The following is a 19937-nucleotide window of genomic DNA, read 5'->3' on the forward strand; positions in this document are numbered from 1 at the left end:
TATTCAGCTTTCAAATTATCCAAACCCCATTAAAATCGGCCTAGTAGTTATGGAGGAGATAGAAAAAATGTAGAGAAAAGGGTAGTTTTGAGATATTGAGCTTTTAAGTTCAAAATACATTTCCCTGCATCTTTTTTATATATTTCATTTAGATTTTTTTCTCTGCGACAATCTTCATGCATTCTAAGTCATTCATATGTTATTATAAAGTGTAGCTGGTACCTGGTCCCCCCTTTTACGAGGTATTAGGAGTTCAGAAGGCGAGAGTTTCAGGAGACGCCGCCTCCCTCATTGTCGCCAGGTTCGCTTACTAGAAAGCTCCCGGCTGGAAATCGGAGCTGAACAATAGTTTTCTCTTCCTCTTTCTGGTCTTTGGTGTCCCTTTCCGTTCTGTGTCTTTGTCTTGTTCCTCAAGTGCTTTTGTAATGATGGGATTGACTCCAACCAAGTGAGAAAGAAGATTATGTGTCCTTCCAAAGTTATGATCAATGACAGTCGCTCATGTGACGAAAAGCACTCGGAGCGTTTTATTTGAAGAGGCACGTGATGGTACGTCATGCATGCTCGATGTTTGCGGTGACGTTATTTGAGAAACGAGGATATGAAGGGTAGAGGAGTGTGATAAATGCGCAATCAGCTTTAGCGAGCCCGTGTGCACCCAGCCGCACTGCTATGAGTCATCTCCAGTAATAACCGAGGCAGAAGTACACTCATTTTCAATAATTTGATTCAGTTTGTTAGCTTTCATGAAACACATGTTTCTTCTTCGAATGTTTAGGCATTCTTGAAATTATTATAGCTTCAAATAAAAGTAAATAAAAGTTCTCCAAGGAGCGACAATTCGCTTTCTCCGCCTACTCACAATAATTCGCTCAGTTCACTCATGAGTGCGAACTGCTATCCCTGTGTAGGACATGTTTCCAGCTAGTCTATATTAGTGAATAACAAAATACATCGCATTTGTGCCATTTTTATTGCGATGAAATAACTTAGTCGAACATATGTGCAGCGAAGTTGTACTGGGAAGTGGGGGGGCAGAAAAATAGCCTTAACTCCTTTATTTTTTGGTATTTCGCTGAAATATTTCAGGACTGGCTTGCCAAAGGCCACTAGATGACAGGGAATTTTTTTTTCTCGAATATTTCATTTTTTTTTTTCTTCGGAAATTCATCGTGACAGCCCCCTGAAGCAGCCTTGCTGTGGATGTGCTGTGTCTTGCGACACTGCTTCTGACCCAGGGCAGTGAACAAGGTGCAGGGATGACTGTCATCCAGGAGGTGATAAGATAAGAGGGAGGGTGGAGGGGTGTGGAGTGTTTTCAGGGATGGAATGGGTGGGAGTGATTTTATGCCTTTTCTTTTTTGGCTACCTCCCTTGTAGGGGGGAAAAAGCCTTGGTATATGTATGTATGTATGTACTGCTTCACAGAATCTGGAGGACTACACATGGGATTCTTTCATCAATGGCTTGCTCTCTCATGCAATCAAGCAACAATTGCTTGAAAACAAAACTTTGGATCCAAGTATGGCTGTTGATCAAGCCAGGGCACTCAATGTTGCTCAAAAGACCTTAGAATCTTATTCTCGCTTTCTTGTCTCTGGTGTAAGTGCTGCTGCGACATCCAAGCCTGCTCACACCGATGATAGGACCTGTACTGCTCCAACATCTGGAACTACTTATTCTGCTGAAAGGACCTGTGCTGCTGCCAATTCGAAGTCCCAATGCTATTTCTGTGATGGTCCCCACCACAATCATGGACAGTGCCCTGCAAGAAATGTCACTTGTCATAACTGTTATAAGCAGGGACACTGCTAAGGTGTGCCGGTCTACAACGTTTTCTAAATCTGCATCCACTCAGTCTTCTATGCTGGCTGTCATCTCTGCTCCTTCCCCAGAACTACTACTACGGGGAGCTACTGTGCATGTTTAGATGGGTAATAATAAAGTAATCGCTCTTTTTGACACACGGAGCTCTGAATCTTTCATCTCGCATAGCTATGCCAAGTATCACAAGTTCAAGGTTGTCTCCTGTGAAGGGATGCTCCACAGTTGATATCAATCTGAAGGGTACGTGCTACAACAATACAAGGCTTTCTGTGCTGCCAGACTTGTGCTGTGATATAATTTTTGGTCAAAACTTTATGAGCCAGCACTAATGTTACTGTGGACTTTGGCTGATCCAAGAAAGATCTAAATATCTCCAACCCTGCCACTTGCAGTGTACTGTCTGCTTTAGTGGATACACCTCATCTCTTTTCAAGTCTTGTTCCTCATTGCAAACCCTTTGCAACAAAATCTTGGAGGTTTGGGGATGATAAGTTCATTAAGTCGGAAATTAACAACATGCTGCATGATGGTGTTACTAAGGACAGTAAATCTCCATGGAGGGCACAAGTTCTTGTTGTGTTGAATGAGCACCACCAAAAAAATTATTACCCTCTTCCAAGAATAGGAGACTTTGTCATAGAACTGTCACATTACAGGTACTATAGTTCACTGGACCTGAAAAGTGCTTATCACTAGATACCTATATGGGAAAAGGACAAGCCATATACTGCTTTTGAAGCGAATGGCAAGCCATATCAGTTCCACAGAGTGCCATTTGGGGTTCTGAATGGCACTGTTTGCTTCCAATGGACTATTGACATCATCATCAAGCAACATGATCTGCATGGAACTTATGCTTATGTGGACAATATTGTCGTGGCAGGGAAGACCCAGCTGGAGCATGATGAGAACTTGGCAAAGTTTCAAGAGGCTGCCCAGTTCCACAACCTTACCTTCAATGAGACTAAGTCTCTCATTTCTACAAAATCAATAGATTTTCTTAGGTACACAATAACCCATGGCTCTATCAAACCAGATTATGAATGTTTACATCCACTGAAGGAATTATCAATCCCTAAAGACTGTACTTCCTTACACTGTGTTATTGGTATGTTTTCCTATTATTCACAGTGGGTTTCCTAATTCTCTGACAAGATCAGACCTCTTGTTGTCACGGACAGTTTCCTCTGAGTCCAGAGGCCCGGAACACCATTGATGATCTCGAAGAAGAGGTTGGGAAGGCTGTTGTGCACTTGACTGATGAAACTATTCCTTTGGTAGTTGAGATTGATGCCTCCGATACAGCCCTAACTGCTACTCTGAATCAGACAGGCCATCCAGTTGCCTTTTTCTCTTGCACCCTCACACCTACTAAATACAAACACTCTACAGTAGAAAAGGAGGCATGTGCAATTGTGGAATCTGTAATGAGGTGGTCTCATTACTTGACAGGACGGCATTTTACCTTAGTTATGGACCAGCAGGCTGTCAGCTTTATGTTCCATACGAATCGGCTTGGAGAAATCAAGAATGACAAAATTCAAAAATAGAGGATCAAGTTGGGGTGCTACAACTATGACATCATCTACTGTCCTGGTAAATACAACATTCATGCACACACTCTCTCATGTGTGGTGGATGAGTATTCTTATTTTCTTTTGCATTTGCCTATCAGAACATGACTACTAATGCTATAATCCACTGTCTAATTCAGATTTTTGCAATATTTGGTATGCCTTCCTACCTGCATTCTTATCACAGATCCTCATTTATGCCAAGGATCTATGTGAATTCTCACACAATCTAGGCATCAGTACTAGTCAAATGACACCTTATAATCCTCGAGGGAATGGACAGTGCGAGAGGTATAATGCTATAATCTGGAAGCACATAACCTTTGCTCTGGCATCCAAGAACCTTCAAGAATATCAATGGGAAACAGTGCTGCCTGACGCTCTACATTCAATTAGATCTCTGCTCTGCACAGCCACCAATGCTTTGCCACATGAGAGGTTCTTTTCGTACCAGTGTCGATCTCCCAGTGGCCATTCATTGCCAATTTGGTTATCTATTCCTGAACCTGTCTTCCTACGACATCATGTTCGCACCAGTAAATATGAAGTTAAGTTGTTAGAGGCAAACTCACAATAAGCTCATGGAAGATTTGCTAATGGACATAAATCAATGATATCAGTACATGACTAGGCTCCAACTGGTAACATATCATTGCATGAGAGGCAGGAGGATCTTGACATCGATCCTTCTTCAGAGACTGGTTTGGTGGACATTCTTCCAGTGCCTGTTGTTGATTCATCCGAGTTGAATTCTTCCAATGCTACAGGTACATACATACATATACCAAGGCTTTTTCCCCCTTACAAGGGAGGTAGCCAAAAAGGGAAAGGCATAAAATCATTTCCACCCATTCCATCCCTCAATACACTCCACACCCCTCCACCCTCCCTCTTATCTGAGCTCCTCCTGGATGACGGGTCATCCCTGCACCTTGTCCACTGCCCTGGGTCAGAAGCAGTGTCGCAAGACACAGCACATCTACAGCAAAGCCGCTTCATTAAATCCGCGACCCCCCCCCCCTCTCCGTCCCCCCATTGCATAAAAGGAGAGGATGGGGAGAAATCCCTTTGGGCTGCGTCAACTTTTGCTCACACATACCTCACCCCCCATCCCCCCGCCCATTCCACCTCATGCAATCACATCATCATCCATATACAACCATTCTCCATTCACCCCTGTCTTCTGTCCTCTCCCGTCCTTCCTCAACAGACATTCCCCTCTTCCCCAAAGCCCCCCTTCACCCCATCCATCCACCTCATGTTCACTCCCTCCACATCTGCCTTCCATACCTCTTTTAATACAGGTGATCAGAGTTATTTATCAAGGAAAGAGATATGAAAACTGATTCTCCTCCAACCGGTATTTGGTGCTCCATCTAATCTCCAGTGTCGGGATGAACCCTCCACTTGTGCACATATTGGCCCAGAACAACTGCAGTGATCTATGCGGGAATGCCACATGCCTCTTCACTATATAGAACAATGATTCTTCAAGGGAGGGGAGAATGTTGTGAACTAAGCTTCATGTAACTTTATATGATGGGTTACACTACATTATTTTGTCTACTTATAACTAACTGTGCATGTTAACCTGATTAGAATGGGTATATTTACTTACGGTGTTTCTGTTTTGTTTTCAGACTGTACTGATGTTTTGTTAGCTGAATAAATCCTAGAGAAAGGCATGGATTTGTTTGAATACAACAATGGACATGACTTTTTATTATATCAAGACTCTCGATACCTTACCTGGGGCTTCACCTTCATGTACTGGGCTTGTGTTTGTTGCTGGCGAATCTGTAGTTCTCTCTGATTGTTGTTGTGGTGGTGGTACCACAGGGGGATACATCTGCAAGATAAATCAACTTCATTGCAAAAAATACATGATCATTCACAATTTCCACTACAAATTCTTAATACATACATATACCAAAGGCTTTTTCCCCCTTACACGGGGGGTAGCCAAAAAGGAAAAGGCATAGAAATCACTCCCACCCATTTCATTTCCCATATATTCCACTTCCCTCCACCCATCCCTGCATCCTGTCCACTGCCCTGGGTCAGAAGCAGTGTCGCAAGACACAGAACATCCACAGCAAGGCCGCTTCATAAATTCAGCGACCCCCCCCTCATGCAGAAAAGGAGAAGATGGGGAGAAATCCCTTCGGGCTGCGTCAATTTTTTTTTTCATACATACTTCCTCACCCTCCATCCCCCACCCACTCCCCCTCATGCATCACAGCCTCATCTATACACAACCCTTCTCCATTCACCCCTATCTTCTGTCCTCTCCCGTTCTTCCTCCACAAATTCTTAATATTTCACATAAAATAGTGTATGCTAACAACACACTTCCCCTTGAAAGAGGTTGGCTGAGTCAGAGAGAGAAAGAGAGAAAGAGAGGTGAGAGATAGATGCAAGGGTGAAAGAGGTGTGAGGGTGAGAGTGAGAGAGAGAGTGTTGGTAGAGTGGGGTAGATGCAGAGCCCTTACATGCCTAAATGCTGCCCTGGGGTAGTTCTCAGTGACCCCCCCCCCCCCAACTCCACTATCCCTTACAGCCTGTTTTAGCTATTGGCTTGCAAAGCAATTAAAAATATTAAAAAAATGTATTTAATGTCAACATTACAGAGAGGAAAATGGAAAAATATTTCATATTCTGTTGATTCTAACACATACATACATACATATACCAAGGCTTTTTCCCCCTTCCAAGGGAGGTAGCCAAAAAGGGAAAGGCATAAAAACACTCCCACCCATTTCATCCCTAAATACACTCCACACCCCTCCCTCCCTTCCTCTCATCTGAGCACCTCCTGGATGACGGGTCATCCCTGCACCCTGCCCACCGCCCTGGGTCAGAAGCAGTGTCGCAAGATACAGTACATCCACAGCAAGGCCGCTTCATTTAATCGGCGACCCCCCCTCTCCGTCCCCCTTTGCATATAGGGCGAGGACGGGGAGAAATCCCTTCGGGCTGCGTCAAAATTTACTCACACATACTACCCCACCCCCCCGCCCATTCCTCCTCATGCAGTCACAACATCATCCACATACAACCATTCTCCACTCACCTCTGTCTTTCGTCCTCTCCCTTCCTTCCTCAACAGACATTCCCCTCTTCCCCAAAGCCCCCTTCACCCCATCCATCCACCTCATCCTAGGACGTCCCCTCATGTTCACTCCCTCCACATCTGCCTTCCATACCTCTTTTACTAGTCTTCTTCACTCATTCTTTCCATGTGTCCAAACCATCCTAATATTCTTTCATCAACCCTATCTCCCAAATCCTTTTTCACCCCTGTTCTCCTCCTCACCTCCTCATTTCTCACTCTATCTAGCCTAGTAACCCCCACCATACTTCTCAGACACCTCATCTCAAACACATTCAAACTCCTTCTCTCTTCTTCTCTTATGTTCCACGTTTCTGCCCCATACAGTGCTGTTGGCACAATCACTCCTTCATACAGTCTCCTCTTCGCATCCATTCCCAAATGTCTATTTCTCATTACACTCTTTAAACCACCAAGGCATTTACTCGCTTCTCTCAATCTACATTCTACCTCCACCTTCACTCCACCTTTTCCTGCTACACTTGCACCCAAGTATCTAAAACTATCCACTTCCTCCAGTCGCTCTCCCTTAATGTTCACTTCCAGTCTACTGCCACTTTCACCCCTTGTACATCTCATCACCTTACTTTTACCCACATTTATCTTTAGCTTTCTTCTATCACATACTCTCCCAAACTCTGCCACCAGCTTCCTCAATCCCTCCTCTGACCCTGCCACAAGCGCAGTGTCGTCAGCAAACAACAGCTGGCTCACCTCCCACTTTTCTCCATTTTCTTTAACCATCTCCAATCCCTGACTCACTACCCTTGCATTCACCTCTCGCACCACCCCATCCATGTATAAGTTGAACAGCCAGGGCGACATAACGCATCCTTGACGAAATCCCACCTTTACTTCAAACCACTCACTCTCTCCATTTCTAATCCTAACACATGCTCTACTACTCACATAAAAACTCTTGACAGCTCCCAAAAGCTTTCCTCCTATCCCATAAATCTGCATAACCTCCCACAGTGCCTTCCTGTCTACCCTATCATAAGCCTTTTCCAGATCCATAAAAGCCCAAAAAACATCCTTCCCCTTTCCTATAGCTTTCTCACATATCTGTCTTACCACAAAGATCTGATCTACACAACCTCTACCCGTCCTAAATCCACACTGTTCCTTACCAATTACTCCTTCTGTTCCTCTCCTAATCCTCTCAATTAAGATTCTCCCATAAGCCTTCCCTACTACACTCAACAGGCTAATCCCTCTGAAATTACTACATTCACACTTGTCCCCTTTTCCCTTGTAAAGAGGAACTATACAGGCACTACTCCAGTCCTCCGGTACTCTACCCTCTCTCCAGCAAACATTAAATAACCTCACCAACCAGTCCACCATCACTAAACCTCCCTTTTTCAGACATTCTGCATGACATCCATCCAGACCAGGTGCCTTACCTGCTTTCATCATCTTTACAACTGCCTTCACCTCATCCTTCCTTATTTCTCCTCCATTCTCCTCACTCATCACTCTCATTTTCTTCGTATTTCCCACTGCAGCTAACACAAAATTTGTATATTATGGTAAAATATTTAGGGCTCCTTTGACCTTTTTTTTATAATAACTATTTTGTCAGCCTTGTGGGTAGCATGTCCTCACTAGGATTGCCACCCCCTTAAATGTGCTGCCCTAGGGCACATGCACCCGCTCCCCTGCGAGGGCCCTGGGTAGGGTGAGGGTTGCATTTTTATGGATTGGGTATTTGTAAACAGCTCAGTTCGTAAGCAAGTGATTGTATAATTTTGTTCTCTGCTTGGCATAATAAAAGTGGCCAGAGGCCTGATACACATTGTTGATGTATACACTGCATAAATTAAGTTATGTAGTGGTTAAAGATTGCTTAAGTAAACAATATTGCAAATAGACTTGTAACAATGAATCTGGAGAAAGGATGGAGGAGAAAATTCAACTGGTTCATGATTGTAAGATCATGCCCTTAGGAGAGGATCTTAAAAATAGAGATCAATGGACTAAAGAAACCATGATGTCATTGCAGAATTTCCCTGGGAAGTAACAATGTATGTTCTTACAGGATTCAGAGATTGTGCCTGGAGAAGCACGCAGTGTAGCTGGTATTAAAGAAAGAAAATCTACAAATATTTGATTCCCTCTTGTCTGAAGTAGGCTATACAGAAATTGAAAAAGGAATACTTGTAAGCACAGGGCCTTCTGTCTAAAAATCTACAACTAAAACAGTGGGAAGAAGAAAAAAAAGGGGGGGGGGCAATTGACGAGAGAAAGGTGGGAAAGTGAAGAGGAAATAACTAAAGACTGTGGTGAAAATTCAGATGTATGGACTGTAAGTGCAAAAAAGTGGCTGCTTAGTGCAGCGGCAGCTAGGGACAAAACCAACACTACTAAAGAATACTACATCTAAAGGACTTAGTGCAAGGTGAATGTATGATGATGAGTGTATGAAGAGATTGGTGCATCGAACTATAAGCAACTACAGGACCATGCAGTGCATGCAACAACTCTGTGCACACAACCACACAGTGCATGCTGACTATGAGGGAACGAACTACAAGGAACAGTGCATGCTAATTCAAGGCTTCAACTACAAGGTGTGAACGAGGGGGACAAAAGATGATGCTGATGTACGTGTGAGGGCGTACCTTACGCGAGGTCAATTACAAAGGAAGCAGTCAATTCAAATCAACATTAACAACTGAAGGTATGGCCACAGGTGTTTTGAATCATGAAATTATTACTGTGCAAACATTCCAAAGTTTTTTGGGGTAAGAAAACATACAACAATTGGGTGTATATTAAGGGCTGGTATAACAAAAAAGTGTAGTTGTTGTTGTTGTTGTTGTCGTTCCCTAGACTGTCTGTCCGAGCAGTCCCGTCTCCCCAAGGAATGCCATAGCCGAAACTGGGTTTTCCCACAAATCCTTTATAGAGCGTATGTTGTGTTGTTTGCGTGCATGATTGTGTATAATGCAGTCTTCCATTATGTGTTGTATGGTATGGGGTGAAGTGTTACATCCTGGGCAGCTGTTCACAATGCGGTCATCCAGCCTCTTCTGGTAGCTTAGAAGTGCTGGGTGGTGACCGCACCGCAGTCTGGCCAAGTGGACTCTGTCCTTTCGTGGGAGAGAGGATTCAGAAGGGTGGATATCAGGGGGTCTGGCATGCAGCAGTGTGTTGTTTTTCAGTGTGTTAATGGAACGGTGAGTGATATGATTATGAATATGTTTCCGGAGGCTGGTATTTGGTGGTTGTGGAGGAAGAGAAGAGAGAATCTGTGCGTGATAAAGGTCTTTGGGTGTTGTTTTAATGTTTCTTGGTGTGTGTGGGTGTTCTGCTATGTAGTGTAGCGGGTGTAATGTGTTTGTGGTGGCTGCGGCAAGTGTTTGTGTGCCTCTCATGTCGAGGTGGTCCTTGACTTTGAGGACTTTTGTTTCATGGTGTAAATGGTCTACGTCGTGGGACCACCCCCCAACCCCAAGAGTTGGGGGCCAAACGGCAGCAACTACCCCTGGCCACCGGCTCTACGCAGGTGGCACCGATCCCCAAGAGGTGCTACGCCTACCTTGGGGAGTACCACAAAAAGTGTAGTTGGTAGAATGCATTGATTGTAAACTTTATATTTCAAACATAAAGGTAGAGAGCCTCTCAGGATCTTATCATACTTACCAAACACATTCCAACCAATTATAATGTGTCTTTTTATTGCATTATCATGACCTTTTGTCACTTTCACCATCTGGCCTAAATAATTATACTCTTCAACTTCCTGATGACTCTCATCATCAATTACAATCTCTTTTACTTTGAACTTTTGTGTTGAATATTACTTTGGTTTTACTTTTATTCATTTTTAAACCTACTTTGACACTTTCCTTGTTTAAATCACTCAGCTCTTTCTGAAATAAGAATAATGTCATCCGCAAATCTTAGGTGGTTCAAATATTCGCCATTAATCTTTAAAACTTTCTTTACCCAACTCGATCTTCTGAAAACACCTTCCAAGCAAGCTGTAAGTAGTTGTGGTGAAATTGTATCGCCTTGCCGTACTCCTTTCTCGATCTTGATCTTTTCTGTATGTTTATGTAGTTGAATTATAGCAGTACCTTTCGCATAAATCTTTTCTAAAACTTTTACGATCTGTTCGTTTGTACCCTGCTTGTGTAGCAAGTTTAGTATTGCTATTTGTTCTACTGAGTCAAAGGCCTTCTCGTAATCGACAAAAGCTAAACACAGAGGTATATTGTATTCTGTCGTTTTCTTGATTAGTTGGTTTATTGCCTGCAAATGATCTAGGGTTGAATATCTGCTCCTAAAGCCTGCCAGTTCTCTCAGTTGATTTCCATCTAAAACTTGACTTAGTCTATTTGTAAGGATCTTGGAGAATACTTTACATACATTTGATAGCAAGCTAATTGGTCGATAGTTACTAAGGTCCATTTGGTCTCCTTTTTTATGAAGCAAAATCACTATGGCATTGCACCACACATCAGGAACTCAGCTAATTTAATATGAACTAATTTCCCTGCGTCTTACAACAGATCTATCAATATACCATCTACCCCAGGTGCTTTTCCTCGTTTCATAGTTTTTAGAGCAAATTCTACTTCTTCCTTTGTAATCTCTGGTACACTACTAATGTCTACACATGAATTTACTGATTCAACTACGATCTTCGACGAGTGAAGCTCTTGGTAAAATTCTTCTACTCTTTTTACCATTTTGTCTCTACATTTAATTATTGTGGGGGGTGGGGTAGTATGTGTGAGTAAATTTTGACGCAGCCCGAAGGGATTTCTCCCCGTCCTCTCCTTATATGCAAGGGGGGACGGAGAGGGGGGGTCGCCGATTAAATGAAGCGGCCTTGCTTTGGATGTGCTGTGTCTTGCGACACTGCTTCTAACCCAGGGCGGTGGGCAGGGTGCAGGGATGACCCGTCATCCAGGAGGTGCTCAGATGAGAGGGAGGGTGGGAGGGGTGTGGAGTGTATTTAGGGATGAAATGGGTGGGAGTGTTTTTATGCCCTTCCCTTTTTGGTTACCTCCCTTGGAAGGGGGAAAAAGCCTTGGTATATGTATGTATGTATTTAATTATTTCTCCATTTCTATCTTTCAAACATATAATTTGCTGTCTTCCTAAAGCATGTTTGTGCTTGGTCACTTTAATACTTTTACCCTTCCAAAATGGTTTCCTCTATTTCATCCATGTTTCTCTTTCTTTTCTCTAATCTCTGTCTTTTGTTGATAAGCTTGTTTAGTTCTACTCTTTCTATTTCGTCTCTCCTACTTTTAATCTGCATGGCCCTTCTTTTAATAAGGTCATTTGTAGCTTGGGAGTATTTGTTTTCTCTAATGTTTATTGTACTTCCTACTTTCTCTGCCAATTTCCTAATGATAATCACTAAATTCAAATTAATATCTTCCACGGTGTCCTCATTAGTTCTTAGAGATTCGAATCTATTTTTAATTTCTAACTGAAATTTCTTATTATTATCCTTAACCTTTGCAAGGCTTATTTTCTTTCTTAAAATTAGTTTATTTCTCTCAGCTCTGAAATTGTATTTAGCTGTGCAACCTACCATTCTATGGTCACTACCCATGTTTACTTTATCACCGTAACATTGCTAACGCTTTTGCTCTCATCTCCTAATATGAAGTCTATCTCGTTCTTTGTTGTTCCATTTGGACTTCTCCATGTCTATTTATGACCTACACGCTTTTGGAAGAAAGTGTTCATTATCCTTATGTTGTAGTTCTCTGCAAAATTGACTAACATCTCACCTCTGTCATTTCTTTCACCTACTCCAAACTTACCGATGCACATCTCATCGCCCATCTTCTTCCCCACTTTAGCATTAAAGTCGCCTATTACCAACGTGAACTTACTTTTTTCTTGTTCCATTACCTGACTTTAATTATATCATAGAACGACTCAATTTCATCGTCTGAACTCTGTGAAGTTGGTGCATAAACCTGAACTATTTTTAATGTGTGCCTAAAATTTTACACAGCCTAATCACAATCCAAGTTACCCTGTCCAATAAACTACTGAATTTGACTATGTTACAAGCAACCTCTCAGTTTTTATAAGAATCCTACTCCACTGGATCTTTTTTTGTCCTTACCTCTATAGTAGAACAGGTGGTGACCATCTTGTAATTGTATCAGCTTTTCTTCCGCTCTTTGGACTTTGCTCAGTCCTACGATGTCCCACTTGATGTTGTCTAGTTCTTCCATTAAACTCTCCAGCCTGTGATCTTCTGAGAGACTTCTTACATTGTAAGTATATATCTTCATTTTCTTCATGTTGTTTAATGTCCAAGACCTGGATCTGCTTGGACAGTGCTTACATTCGGTGGCACACTGCCCGTAAGCACACAAGGCAATGGAGCTGGACCTTTAGGAGACGATGATCCAACAGGAACGCCCAGTTTTGTTTTGGTTGTGCTGTTCATATTGGCTATGAAGGGGGGGTTGGCAGTAATCTCACCTCTGTCCCAACTAGTTTCTGGTGAGATATTTCTCTGGTGTCACCGTATTCATTATATTCAGTGAAGCCTCCATAGGGTGCCCAATGGTCCACGCCGTCATTATGACAGTACCCCATATATCTATGAGGAGTTCCCAGTTCGCCATCAGGGACGTGCCAGTTTGCAGTGGGTCCTGCGACTGTGCATGTCAGGTGCTCTGTCTGATCTTTCTTACAAAACCTGTTTGATATGGGTGACCCTGCAGAGATTGTCTCTCTATCGACATAGCTTTTGTAGTCATTAAGATTCTCAAGGAGGAATGGGCGGGGGGGTGGGGGGTGGGGTAGTATGTGTGAGTAATTTTTGATGCAGCCCGAAGGGATTTCTCCCCGTCCTCTCCTTATATGCAAAGGGGGACGGAGAGGGGGGGTCGCCGATTAAATGAAGCGGCCTTGCTGTGGATGTACTGTGTCTTGCGACACTGCTTCTGACCCAGGGCGGTGGGCAGGGTGCAGGGATGACCCGTCATCCAGGAGGTGCTCAGATGAGAGGAAGGGTGGGAGGGGTGTGGAGTGTATTTAGGGATGAAATGGGTGGGAGTGTTTTTATGCCTTTCTCTTTTTGGCTACCTCCCTTGGAAGGGGGAAAAAGCCTTGGTATATGTATGTATGTAAGATTCTCAAGCCTATCCACCAGGTCAAGGTGTCAACTCTCGGATAGGTTCCCATATAATACACTAGGTAAATACAAAAATCTGATCTATCCAACCCCTATCCTAAACCCACACTGTTCCTCACCAATTACTCCCTCTGTTCCTCTGCTAATCCTTTTAATCAAGACCCTCCTATAAGCCTTCCCGAAAGTGGTGGCTTAGAGTGAGAGAGGTGGGGGGAGAAGAGGGGGGAGAGGAGGGGGGGAAAGGAGGGGAGATAGAGACAGAGGAGAAGACAGATGGAGAGGAGAGGAGAGTAAACAAGATTGGAGTGAGGAGAGAATGAAGGAAAGGAGAGAGGGAGATAAAGAGGAGATGGAGAGATGGAGAAGAGAGGAGATGAAGAGATGGAGAAGAGAGGGGAGGGTGGAAAGAGAGAGGGAGAGAGGCAAGGGAGTGGAAGGAGAGTGGGAGAGCAGAGGAAGAGGAGATGAAAGGGAGAGGGAGACGAGTGAGAGAAGAGAACACAAGGAAAGAGAGGAGGAGAGAGAGGGGAGAGAGAAGAGAGAAAGCTTAGTGGGGAAGAGAGGAGGGAGAGGAGATGAGTAAGGAAACTCCCTATGAAAGCACATTGTAAAAAGGTTGTTTATCACTTACAGGCATCATGTTTACACCCGGATAGGAGTACCCCATGGCATAAACAGCACCTGGCACTGGGGACACTGCTGCCACCTGTAAAATATCAAGATTGTTTACAAGTCCTGGTTTACCCATTAGATTTACTTTTACAAGTAGCAATGTTTCACTGGATCTTTACACCATTTATCCACAACTCTATGCAAATAATTACAGTCAACTCAAACTATAGAAAAACATTAATTCATTTCTATTACATTTCAGTTTTACTAAGAATCAATAACATCTCAAATATATCTGTATATAGATGGTCTAGATCTCTAATCATTCACATTTCATGAAAATATTTGAAAACAGTACACTTATCACAAACCAAGTACCCACTGAGAAATTATAAAAACCAAACTGGTTATGAACATTAGCAGATTATGGAGGTGAACACATGCCTAATCTGGCATCATCCAATGCTAACACATAATACATGCATATCCCAAAAGGTCCTTTCCCCTTATAAGGCAGAAGGGGGTGATCTACTGAAGGCATATACAGGTAGTCGTCGACTTATGACCTATGCGACTTACGACTGATCGAGTTTGTGACCACGAGATAGTGCAATAATATTTAACATTTAATAGAGTAATAGAATTGCAATGTTATGCCTGGCAGTGCAGTACAATTACTCCGAACACCACGAGACGCGAGTACAATAGTTTTGGCAGGCTGCCGGCAGTGTCAGCATCCCAGCCAGCTAAATATTCTTTAATTTTGTTTGAGGTAAAATGTTTCCTAATTTTGCATTGCATTTTGTATTTTTTATATGTTTTGCAATTAACCTCTTCCCCCTCCGGGGCACATCGCACATCTGGCAGCATTAGCTGCCCGACGTGCGATGTCTCGAAATAATAATCGCATTATTAAAGATAAAGTCAGTGCTAAATTGTCCGTTATCTTTCACCCGTGTATTTTGATAACCATAGAAAACTGATGAAGCCAGTTTAGAGAGAATGAAAATTACGTAGGTACAACTACAAAAAATATAATCAAGATGGCGACTTCGGCATCAGCGAGTACCTACTTGCTCCTCATGCCACCTATGTAGGCGGCACCGTATGGAAGTGGTTAACAAAATGTAACAGTAAAACTTTTTTTATGCCTAGGCTAGTCTGTTGTCGATAACAATATGTCTGGTAGAGTACGTAAACGAAAAGAATGTGTTTTGAAATTAAAAAAAATCTTAATTTTGCCTTGCATTTTGTATTTTTATAAGTTTTGCAATTAATAAAATGTAACAGTAAAACTTTTTTTATGCCTAGTCTGTTGTCAATAACAATATATTTTGTACAGCATTTTGTATTTTTATGTTTTGCGATTAATAAAATGTAACAGTAAACTTTGTTTATGCCTAGTCTGTTGTCGATAACAATATTTTCAATACAGTATGTAAACGAAAAGAATATGTTTTGAATTTTTTTCTTCTTCTAATTTTGCCTTGCAATGATTTTAATTTAACCAACAAAAAAGTATTTGTAGGTCAAAGATGACAGGAATTTATTCAGTATGTGTAGGCCTAGGCTATGTTTGCTAACGAAAATTATAAAAAAGGTTAATGAATATTAAACAACGTAGCTCAAAGACAATAAGATTTTCTTCAGTATGTATACGTTTCCTAAAGAAAGTCTGATGGTAAAATAATAAAAAGGTTAAAAAATACAGTATTAAATATCATAGGTCAAAGATGATAGGATTTTATTCAGTATGCTTAGGCCTAGGCTACGTTTCCCAAAGAAAATCAGATAAAATTATGAAAAGGTTAAAAAATACTATACAACAGTTCAAAGATGCTAAGATTATTTCAGTATGCTAAATATAATATACAATATATATATGTACAGTAAAAAAATAATATTCAAATGGTAATATATACATATAAAGGGTAATATATACTGTATATAAAGTCCAACTTGTGTCCAGATCAGCTTACAACCTGTCTGTCGGAACCGAACTCGGTCGTAAGTCGACGACTACCTGTATTTACTTTTCACCATTTCACACCCATTTGTTGTCTTTATCTTGGTCTTTGTGGATAAAGGATCATCCCTGAACTCTACCCACTGCTTGCGTCAAAAGCAATTCAACAAAACTTGGCACCTCCACAGCAGGGCCCAACAACCAACACTGGTTTACCACCACTGCTTCACTATGTGGCAACCCTCTCCCTGATCCATGTTAGAACTCTGTTACGGACAATCAAATCAGAGCCTCTACATGCCTAAGTGCTGCCCTGGGGCAAAGTTCTCAGTGATGCTCCCTCCCTCCTCCCATCTCCACCTGTTACACCCTGTTTTAGCAATTGGCTTGCAAAATAATTAAACGGGTTTTAAAATTTGTATTTAATGTTCCTACTGCAGAGAGGTGCAAGGGAAAATATTTCACATGTTGATTCTAACGCAAAATTCATATATCATGGTAAAATATTCAGGGCTCCTTTGACTTTTTTTATTATAATTATTTTGTCATCCTTGTGGGCGGCACATCCAGACTAGAATTGCCCCCCCATGTGAGGGCCCTGAATCGAATATGACAAGTACTTACATCACCATTCCCTATTACTGGAGGTATGCAAGTTGTAGGAGGATGACTGGTAGGTGGTGTAGTTTGCTGGGTAGTCTCTCCCTCAATCACACACTCCTCTTCAGAACACTGGATGAAACAAAGACCAATCACTTTACCATTTACCAATATGGTGGCCCCATGATAATTATCCATCTCAAATCTGAATAAACTAAAACCACCAATTAACAGAAATACCACTTGATTCTAAACACAAATAGAGAATTTTAACATGATCACAATGAACACAATTGTTAAGAGATATTTGTCAACCAAAGGAAAGTTTTTGTGGGCAGTTTGTATTGTCATGCTAAGATAATTCTTATATTTCAATCATTCACCACAATGTAATTTGTCTTTATTACTTGAAACTGATTCTTGTGAAATAATGATCTAAAAAATCTTCAAGAGAGAACTTCACATTTTGTTAAAAGAATCTCACCTGTCGATCTTGTGGTGTGGTTGATGACGAAGAAGTAACAGACTTTTCAACAACTTCCAACTGTGGGAAAAACAATTTTATCTTATAACATCATACTAATTGATGGGCAGACATGTGGTGCAAAGACAGGGAACATAAGAGAGAAAGAGCTTAAATGTGTTTGAGATGAAATGTACAAGAGGTATGGTAGGGGTTACAAGGTTGGATAGAGTGAGAAATGAGGAGTAGAGGAGGAAAGTGTGGGTGAAAAGCAGATGGGACATAGGGTTGATAAAAGAGTATTGGGATGGTTTGGACACATGGAAAAAATGAGTGAAGAAAGATTGGTGAAAGAAGTGTGAAAGGCAGAGGTGGATAGAGTGAGCATAAGGAGACAACAAGGATGAGGTGGATGGATGGAGTGAAAGGGGCATTGAGCAAGAGGGGGATGTCTGTTCAGGAAGGAATGGAGAAGGTAGAAGATAGGGATGAGTGGAGAGTGGCTGGGTGTGGATATTATTGTGATGTATGGAAAGGAGTGGGTGGAGGATAAGGAAAGGGTTAGGGAGCAGTTACTTATAAATGATATTTTGACGCAGCCTGAAGGGATTTCTCTCTGTCTTCACGATTTCTGCATGAGGGGACAGAGGGAGGTGGGTGGGGGGTCACTGATCAAATGAAGTGGCCTTGCTGTGGGTGTGCTGTCTTGCTGCATTGCTTCTGACCCAGGGCAATGGTCGAGATGCAGGGATGATCCATCATTCATGGGGAGCCAAGATGAGGAGGGAGGGAGGGGTGGTGAAAGGGAGTGGAATGGGTGGGGATGAAATAGGTGGAAGTGGAATATAACTTTTGATTTTGGCTACCTCCCTGGTAAGGGGGATAAAAGCCCTTGGTATATGTATATTAATTGAAACATTTTTCTTTCACACAATTGTTCAACACAAACTATCAAAATTGTGTAAGTACAACAATATGAATCAAAGCATGGGAGAATAATATGACATAGGAAAATTTTAAACACCAGATTATCAACTTCACGTCATTATGCAGTCCATTTTGGGGTTGCCTCCATGGACTGGATCCACATATTATTCCTCTATGTTCGAGTTCAAATCTCTACTCACAAAGGAATGATAATATTTTGTAACTGCCATACTTCCTTTATGCTGTCCCCTTAACCTATTCTTTACCACTTTTACAACTCTGACCCTTCTTTTTCACCTTGTGGTTGTGGTGGTGGCAGGAGAAGGGTGGGGTGAACACTGCTGCCACTCTGATTCCATGTGTGTCACAGAGGGTACTTTTCTATGAAAAGTACGGCAAAGAGGCTCTAGGACTTCATAACCCTAGTTACTGGATGATTAAGTGTTTGTGGATTTGGTGCACATGAATGTAAATGGGAAGAGATTGGTAATATGTCTGTGAAACCAAAAAGAAAGTTAACTGATTGGGAGGTCAAGACTGAGTTTGGAGATTTGGAGGGTAAGATGATCCCTCCTCATCCACTCAAATTAATTACATGTAAAGAACATGCCTTGTTCCATTCACTCCTATCATTTGCACTCTCTTCCATACCCAACAGATATTCCACATCCACCACTCCATCCATCTTTGTTTTACATTATTTGAGAGCTCCCTGCCTCCACCATATTCTTTGTATTACTTCAAAATTTCAAACTCTTATCACTTCTTGTATGACCATAACAGTTCTTTAACATTCCATGGGGAGTAGGGGTATCCTGGGTCCTTCCACCTCCAATATATTTAAAAAATGCTCCCTTCACACCTTTTCTTTGAATTCATTACTTTCTCAAACACTTCACATTCCACCCAGACATTTACTAATTCCTTTCCAAGTGACATCCACTACAAAAGCTTTTTGAAGCTGGGGATATAATGAAGTATGCTCTCACATGAACTTGCTGCCAAAATTGGACTCAATCTGCTTACATTCCAAGTTCCCAAGCTCGCATCCAAGTAGTGATGCTCTAAATCACTCACCTAACAAACTTCTCCCGAACGTTTATATATATATATATATTATATACATACACACACACACTTATCCAAACATGAACCAAGGTCCTTTACTCCCCATACAGGTATTTTGTCAAAACACACATTCACTTCACATGTAATGGAAACCCAATGAATGACCCTTCCATTTCAGCACCATATGGATGAAGGATCATCCATGTCCCAAGCCACAGTGCTTGACATGCCCCACAGAATTTTGTGGCTTTTAGAAAAATAATATTCTGAATGTGGCAGGAAAGGGAGGAGTGAAGGTAGAATGTAGATTGAGAGAAGGGAGTAAATGTCTTGGGGGTATTAAAAAGTGCAATCAGAAATATACATTTGGTTATGGATGCTAAGAGGAGATTGTAAGGAGTAATTGTGCTGACAGCACTGTATAGGGTAGCAACATGGAACATAAGAGATGAGTTTGAATGTTTGAGATGAGGTGCCTGAGAAGTATTGATTGGGTTTACTAGGCTGGATAGAGTGAGAAATGAGGAGGTGAGGAGGAGAACAGAGGTGATAAGGGAGTTGGGAGATAGGGTTGATGAAAGAGTATTGGAATGGTTTGGACACATGGAAAGAATGAGTGAAGAAAGATTAGTAAAAGAGGTGTGGAAGGCAGATGTGGAAGG

At 41.9% G+C, this 19937-nt stretch overlaps 1 protein-coding gene and 1 long non-coding RNA gene across 8 annotated transcripts in view; one reads left to right on the forward strand and one right to left on the reverse strand.

Moving 5' to 3' along the window:
* The window catches only part of LOC143018152 (uncharacterized), a 322520-nt gene that overhangs the window by 72402 nt on the left and 230181 nt on the right, over positions 1-19937 (reverse strand). For all 7 annotated transcript variants that reach the window (XM_076173292.1, XM_076173293.1, XM_076173290.1 and 4 more), the window contains 4 exons: positions 17302-17361; positions 16842-16949; positions 14271-14345; positions 5151-5250 (listed from right to left, as the gene is read on the reverse strand). In XM_076173292.1, the coding sequence (XP_076029407.1) occupies positions 5151-5250; positions 14271-14345; positions 16842-16949; positions 17302-17361 (343 nt within the window). The remainder of the gene's footprint in view (positions 1-5150; positions 5251-14270; positions 14346-16841; positions 16950-17301; positions 17362-19937) is intronic.
* LOC143018154 (uncharacterized) overlaps positions 1-19937 on the forward strand; it is a 221675-nt gene that overhangs the window by 8516 nt on the left and 193222 nt on the right. The window lies entirely within an intron of this gene.

This window comes from Oratosquilla oratoria, chromosome 34, assembly GCF_046742065.1.
Source record: "Oratosquilla oratoria isolate Oo_2021 chromosome 34, ASM4674206v1, whole genome shotgun sequence".
NCBI lineage: Eukaryota > Metazoa > Arthropoda > Malacostraca > Stomatopoda > Squillidae > Oratosquilla > Oratosquilla oratoria.